Source organism: Salvelinus sp. IW2-2015, unplaced genomic scaffold (genome assembly GCF_002910315.2).
Source record: "Salvelinus sp. IW2-2015 unplaced genomic scaffold, ASM291031v2 Un_scaffold4906, whole genome shotgun sequence".
NCBI lineage: Eukaryota > Metazoa > Chordata > Actinopteri > Salmoniformes > Salmonidae > Salvelinus > Salvelinus sp. IW2-2015.
In genome coordinates, this window is record NW_019946175.1 from 14,821 (window position 1) to 21,579 (window position 6,759).

Genomic DNA, 6,759 nt, shown 5'->3' on the forward strand with positions numbered 1-6,759 from the left:
GAAACATGACATTAACAGAGACACGATAAGCCACAAATGAAAAGATGCATCATAACTGTACTACATCACCACCACCAGCTAAACTCTAAATCAACAGTATAGCTCTACACATTGTGTAGTGTGAAAAATGACATTATAAACTAACTTCAGTGGTCAATTGCAAACTCACTTGAGAGTGGTGAAGGCTAGCCTTGACCGACCAAGCCTGCGTAAGGTCATTTAAATACCCTGAGTGATGGGAATCCAGACAAGACCAGAGGTGTGTGCCTCCCTACACACTAACACATCTTATACACGCACTAGTCTACACAGACACATCCAGCAGACCTCTTATCAGCGAGGAGGAGGAGGGTAGACATATTGTATAACATCCAGATTCTGATCTGTGAGTCAGAATGAGAACTGCCTCAGTCTGGTTCTGCTGAAGAAAGGACTGGACAGTATAATGCAAACCTGCTGCTGGATATGTGGCACAGACACGGACAGACAGACAGACAGACAGACAGACAGACAGACAGACAGGACAGAACAGACAACAGACAGACAGAACAGACAGACAAAGACAGACAGAGACAGCCTATACATCAGCCAGCGATTGTCTGTCTGACAGCCTGATGTACACAGCCAGCCAGATAGACAGAAACAGCCTCATCTGATACAAAGCCAGCCAGATTACACAGCCAGCCAGTTAGACAGACAGCCTGATACACAGCCAAGCAGCAGCCAGCCAGCCCAGACAGAAGACAGAGACAGACAGACAGCTTGATAACACAGCCAGCCAGATACAGACACAGACAGCTTGATACACAGCCAGACAGACAGACAGCCTAATACACAGCCAGCCTGATAGATACAGACAGACAGCCAGACAGACAGAGACAGACAGCTTGATACATAGCCAGTCAGACAAGACAGACACAGAGACAGACAGACAAGACAGACAGACAGCCTGATACACAGCCAGCCAGCTAGACAGACAGCCTGATACACAGCGAGCTAGACAGACAGCCTGATACACAGCCAGCCAGCTAGACAAGACAGACAGACAGCCTGATACACAGCCAGCCAGCCAGCTAGACAAGACAGACAGACAGCCTGATACACAGCCAGCCAGCTAGACAGACAGAGACAGCCTGATACACAGCCAGCCAGCTAGACAGACAGACAGACAGCCTGATACACAGCCAGTTAAACAAGACAGACAGACAGAGAATACAGACAGACAGACAGATAGAGAATACAGACAAGACAGACAGAGAGTGCAGCACATAAAAGACCCAATTAATAGTTTGCAGTTCAGTTTCATTTATGCGGAATGGCCAATATGCAAACCAGCCCGTTTCACCTTTCAACCTGACCTGAAACATCCCTTATCCATATAGGAGTAGCTGAGTCAACAGCTGCAAATTAACAATAAATAAACTAAGAAATTACCTAACATTCCTTTCAGATATTTCAGATTCATTCTGCGTGTCTGGCTAAGCAGTAAATAGGAAAAAGTTCAGGAACAATACTTTGTGAATGAAGAAGACAAACACAGCCATGTTCTGTTCTGATCCTTCCCATAATGCTTCTATATCACGTTGTATCAGGCTCCTCCTGTCCTGAGTGGAGTTCAGTCCGAGACGTATGTATCCGCGGGCAGATCTCTCTCAGGTCTGTAGGCCTAGATCTGTTCTACAGGCGTTCTGTTCAGTTCTAGAAGCCCACGGTTTGGGTTTTGTTCAATAGAGAGAAAACATATTTTCCAACTTAGTGAAAACAGAACACGTTTTCATTTTCCGTTGCAAAGTGTTGGTGTGTCCTACTCAACACGACATTGACGTAAAGGGTATCAGTTATCTGACCCCTCTGCACTGCACCACGATGGTTCCAGCTATGAGGTCATAGACAGTCCTGTTGTGTTGAAAGAAGAAGAGGCTGCTGAAGATGGGGAACAGGAAGGCGATGGAGAAGTTCTTATTCAACGCCCGCACCGTGGAACTGGGAGAGAAAGGGGTGGATGTTACTTTTACAAGACATGATAATAAATAATAATGACATAGCAATAAGCTAAATATGTAATACCAGGTTAATATCAGTGGAAACGGTACCAGAAAATGAACTGCTTCCAAAACAAGGGTAAAAATGTCAAACTGGCTCAGTTGGTAGAGCAACAGGGGACTAGTAACAAAAAGTAACAAAAAATGTATGCACTTACTACTGTGAATCGCTCAGGATAAGAACGTCTGCTAAATTAGTAAAATGTAAAATCGGGATTAAATCCCACTTTCAAAGACAACTTTCTCCATCTCAGAGGTAGAATTCACATTTATGTAGTACCTTATGAACTGACAACACTCAGGGTCCAGTGTGCCTTTCATATTCAAATGCCTGTGCACTCACAGTCCGCTCCCAGCTGTGCGCCTTTCATATTTCAACACTCAGCCCCCCAGTGTGCCTTTCATATTGCTCAGGGACACTGGATCATGTCCTCAGGGCCCGTGGTTGCCTTCATTATTAATCTCTCAGGCTCCAGTGTGTCTTCATTTCAAGAATACTGCCGAGCGTCCGGTGTGCCTTTCTCATATTCACAACCACTTCAGGTCGCCAGTGTGCCTTTCATATCAACTCTAGGTCACTTATACATACTCAGGGTGCCAGTGGTGCCGTTCAGATGTCAGATTCACTGGGCCCAGGGCCTTCAGTGTGCCTTCTCATATTCAACACACTGCTCAGGTCAGTGTTCCTTTCATATTATCAACACTGCAGCTCCAGGTGTTAACGCTAGTCGTCTTTCATATTCAACCATCAGGGTCCAGTGTGCCTTTCTATATTCAAACACTTTCAGGTCCCAGTGTGCCTTTCACTATTCAACACTTCCAGGGTCCAGTGGTGCCCTTCATATTCCAACTCGCTCAGCTCAGTGTGCCTTTCATATTCAAACTCACTCAGGCTCCAGTGTGGCCTTTCATATTCAACACTCAGGGTCCAGTGTGGCCTTTATCAAATCACTTCATTAATATTTCTCAGGCTCCAGTGTGCCTTTCCATATTCAACGCTCAGGGTCCAGTGTGCCTTCATATTACCACTTCAGGGTCCGTGTGCCTTTCATATCTCAACACTCATGGGTCCAGTTGTGCCTTCATATTCAACCGCTCACGGCTCCCAGTGTGCCTTTCATATTCAACCGCTCAGGTCCAGTGTGCCTCTCATATCTCAACCGATCTGCAGGCGCCCAGTGTGCCTTTCATATTCAACAACTCAGGGTCCAGTGTGCCTTTTCATATTCAACACTCAGGCGGCCAGTGTGCCTTTCATTTCAACACTCAGGGCCCCAGTGTGCCTTTTCATATTCAAACCTCAGGCTCCAGTGTGCCTTTTCAATATTCAATACTCAAGCGCTCCAAGGGTATTCATGTCACACCTTTCACATATATGGAGAAATGTAAAAGTAGTGGCAGCCATGGTAGATGTCTGTAGTCCAAACAAACATATGTCATATCTGTTTTCAACAAGCTAACCAGATGTGTCACATCAGGACGTGACTTACACAATAGGGTGACGTTGATGCGGTACCGCACCAGACCGTCGGTCTGACGGCGGACCATGAGGACTGGTCACACGTCACGACCTGAAGACGTCAGGAGGATCTTCCCCGGGGTGCAACCGGCCCAGACACCCAGATTACAGGAGTGATCTGAGAGGAGGAGAACAGAGATGCGGTGTCAGACGAGACAGTGTAATCCACACAATTGTCTAGCATCTTGGTAGGAAGGAGGGTGATTCAGATACCTTCTTTTCGCCATTGTGAATACAGGGTTTAGGTTTCACTTATTTCAAATGCTTAGTACTGTATGGTAACCAATTAACACCATATGAAGCTCACCTGAAACAGACAGCTGAACTGTGCTTGTATCACAAAGTGTCTCAGCAGTACTGGTATGAGGGCTGAGCTCTAGGATCAGGGTCCCTCTAGATTCATTATTGATTTAGAAGCATATAACTGATTCCTAGTATCCTCTGACTACTGTACGCTCACAGAACCACACGCACACGCACCTGTAGATCCAGATTACTATCTGGGTACCTCATTAGCCAGACATCGCATCCCGTGAGACAGACTACGGGTAGCCTCTTATTAGGAAACAGCCCCGCCCTCCTGATACAGACCAGAGCTACTTGATACTTTGCATTTAGCAGACTCGAGCTGAATCCCTGGTAGTGATCCACCGTAGGCTAGTGTATCTACCGCTCGTCACGTCAGAAATCTAGCACCAGTGTCCTACCTTTTTGTAGCTACCTTAGGACGGCTTACTGTATTACGCTCTATAGACTAGACCAGGGCACCTGAGATTCCAGAGCTACTGGTACTCATAGAAACAGACAGTGCATCCCTCGTTATGACCATGTAGTCTCAGTACTGCGTAGCTCTAGAACAGACCAGCTGACCCTGTACGACCAGAGGCTTCTGTATCCCTCACAGACACGACCATTGCACCTTCTGTAGTCAGAGCTTACTGTGACCTCATAGAAATCAGTTACAGGCACCCCTGTAAGACTTAGAGCCTACATGTACCTCCATGAGAAACAGACCAGCACCCTGTAGACCAGAGCTACTGTACCTCACAGAAACAGACCAGCACCATGTAGACCAGAGCTACTGTACCTCATAGAAACAGACCAGCACCCTGTAGACCAGAGCTACTACCATCATCTTCTGCAGGTCCTCCATGGACGTGTTCTCATCTATCTCCTCAACTATGAAGTGGGTGATGAACTTAGTGATGTCCCTGTGGGGGAGAATAGAATAGAGTGGACTATAATAGAATCTAATAATTATGGCCTACTATGATAATGAAAATTAATGTTCATTAACATGGTATTTTCTTGTATTTTTTTTCTCATTCAAGGCCAAGGAAATGATAAAAGGCGAGACTGATTGACTCACTTCATGCCACTAAGATGCATGATCCACAGAATGATGGTTGCCTTGACGCAAAATAGAATAAAGAAGTCCACCGTCTCAGCCAGGAATCTGTGGAGGGGAGAAGGGATGCTGTATTCCAGACCTGCAGGGGAGAAGACAACGTCAGGGAATGTACCCAGGTACAACAGTACAATAATCTGCCCTGCTTTAGATAAAATTCAACTAACTTCCCGAGATTGTGAGCAGGTCTACTTTAAACCCCTGATCAATACATTTCACTTTGATCAGCCAAATCAGTCAGTGTCTACGTGATTAGGTCTGGAGGGTTCAAGAACTGACGTAAAAGAAATGCGTCCTATTCAGATCAAGGCCTCAGCAGATTGTATGCATGAGTGGGTACCCATCATGGTTAGCCAGCTGCTTGCTCAAGAGGCTATTCATGTGATCCTGTGCAAGCCATTAAATATTGTCGTGAACAAACAGAGGAAAGGGGTTGTCTTTGTTTACATGATATAGATTCCCCTGTAGCTATTTGACAAAGTAGGCCTAGTACAAAACCAAAAATGAGTGTCTGCCTTTCTAGAGTTATCGTCATTTTTGTAATCATTGACTTGTTGTAATTAGTGTACCTGTTTGGGGTGCGTTTCCGTTCTGTTGTTGCACCGGCCTTGAATCATGAGGCGGTGTCCCAGCTGTCATCTGCTGCCCGGTCTGAGCACCCGTAGTCGGGGGCGCAGGGAATGGATACCCCATTCCCAGATAGTTGTACCCGTATCGTGCATCTAAAGTTGGTTGTCCTGCGGGCCACGGAGTTCCAGTCGGCGCTTGATAGTTTGCAGCTACGGGGAAATTGCATGGAGAAAAATGAAACGTAGTCAGAGTCATACAGCTTTGCCAATTTACATAGTCCCAGTAGTACTGCCACATCCATTCCTGTAACTTTGCGCAGTATTCAGTTGTAGCGTTGACGTGTGTTTGCGCTTCTTGGCTCGAACTCGGCCCATTCTCTGTAGTAGCGTCTGTGGCCATGGTTCAACGACTTCTAAATCTCACTTAAATCCTTTAAAACGTCTATCCCTAGCAGATCATCTTTGCTACAGTTATCCATGCTGGCTCAGAGTATCTAAACCCAGATGCGTAACATCGCGAGACTACCGGTAACGCTTGCTAAACAGACCTTCTTCTTTGATGAGGTTTAAGGGCGATTGGCATCCAATACATGTTGCATTACCGCCACCTACTAGACTGGAGTATAACTCCCTTATACTTTGCTTGAAAAAAGTCAAATAAGTCAACAAATACACTACAATCTAACCCTGCACCAGTGGATGCTGCTGAGGGGAGGGCGGCTCCTAATAATGTCTGGAACGGAGTCAATGGAATGGCATCAAACACATGGAAACCATGGAAACCACATAGTTGATGTGTTTGATACCCTTCCATTCACTCCGTTCCAGACATTATTAGGAGCCGTCCTCCCCTCAGCAGCCTCCACTGCCCCACACTCATTAAAAACCCACCACGCTACTCCACTATTTAAACCTATCTAGTCCTACCTCAGGCCAACAACCTGAAAGGACAGGACACCACCACTCAACACACCCTTTAACTTTTCTGACATTAAATCTCGTACACCCAAATACCTCTCTGTAGCTGCTACCACAACCTCTATGTTCTGCCATTTACATCCAATCCCTGTAGTAAAGTTCATAACTATTGCTATGAATGCGAAAAAGACAATCATACTCAAGCATACACTACCGTTCAAAAGTTTGCGGTCACATATAAATGTCCTTGTTTTTGAAAGAAAAGCTATTTTTTGTCCATTAAAAGAACATACAATAGATCAG

At 45.7% G+C, this 6,759-nt stretch overlaps 1 protein-coding gene across 1 annotated transcript; it reads right to left on the bottom strand.

The window, feature by feature from the left end:
* Positions 1–1,285: 1,285 nt before the first annotated feature.
* On the bottom strand, positions 1,286–6,051 carry LOC112077772 (protein FAM8A1-like). Its single transcript, XM_024144218.2, has 5 exons — positions 5,539–6,051; positions 4,931–5,051; positions 4,649–4,772; positions 3,533–3,679; positions 1,286–1,983 (listed from the first exon to the last, which is right to left on the bottom strand). The coding sequence occupies exons 1-4, from the start codon at positions 5,936–5,938 to the stop codon at positions 3,623–3,625; spliced, it is 702 nt and encodes a 233-aa protein (XP_023999986.2). The 5' UTR covers positions 5,939–6,051; the 3' UTR covers positions 1,286–1,983; positions 3,533–3,622.
* Between the last annotated feature and the right edge of the window lie 708 nt (positions 6,052–6,759).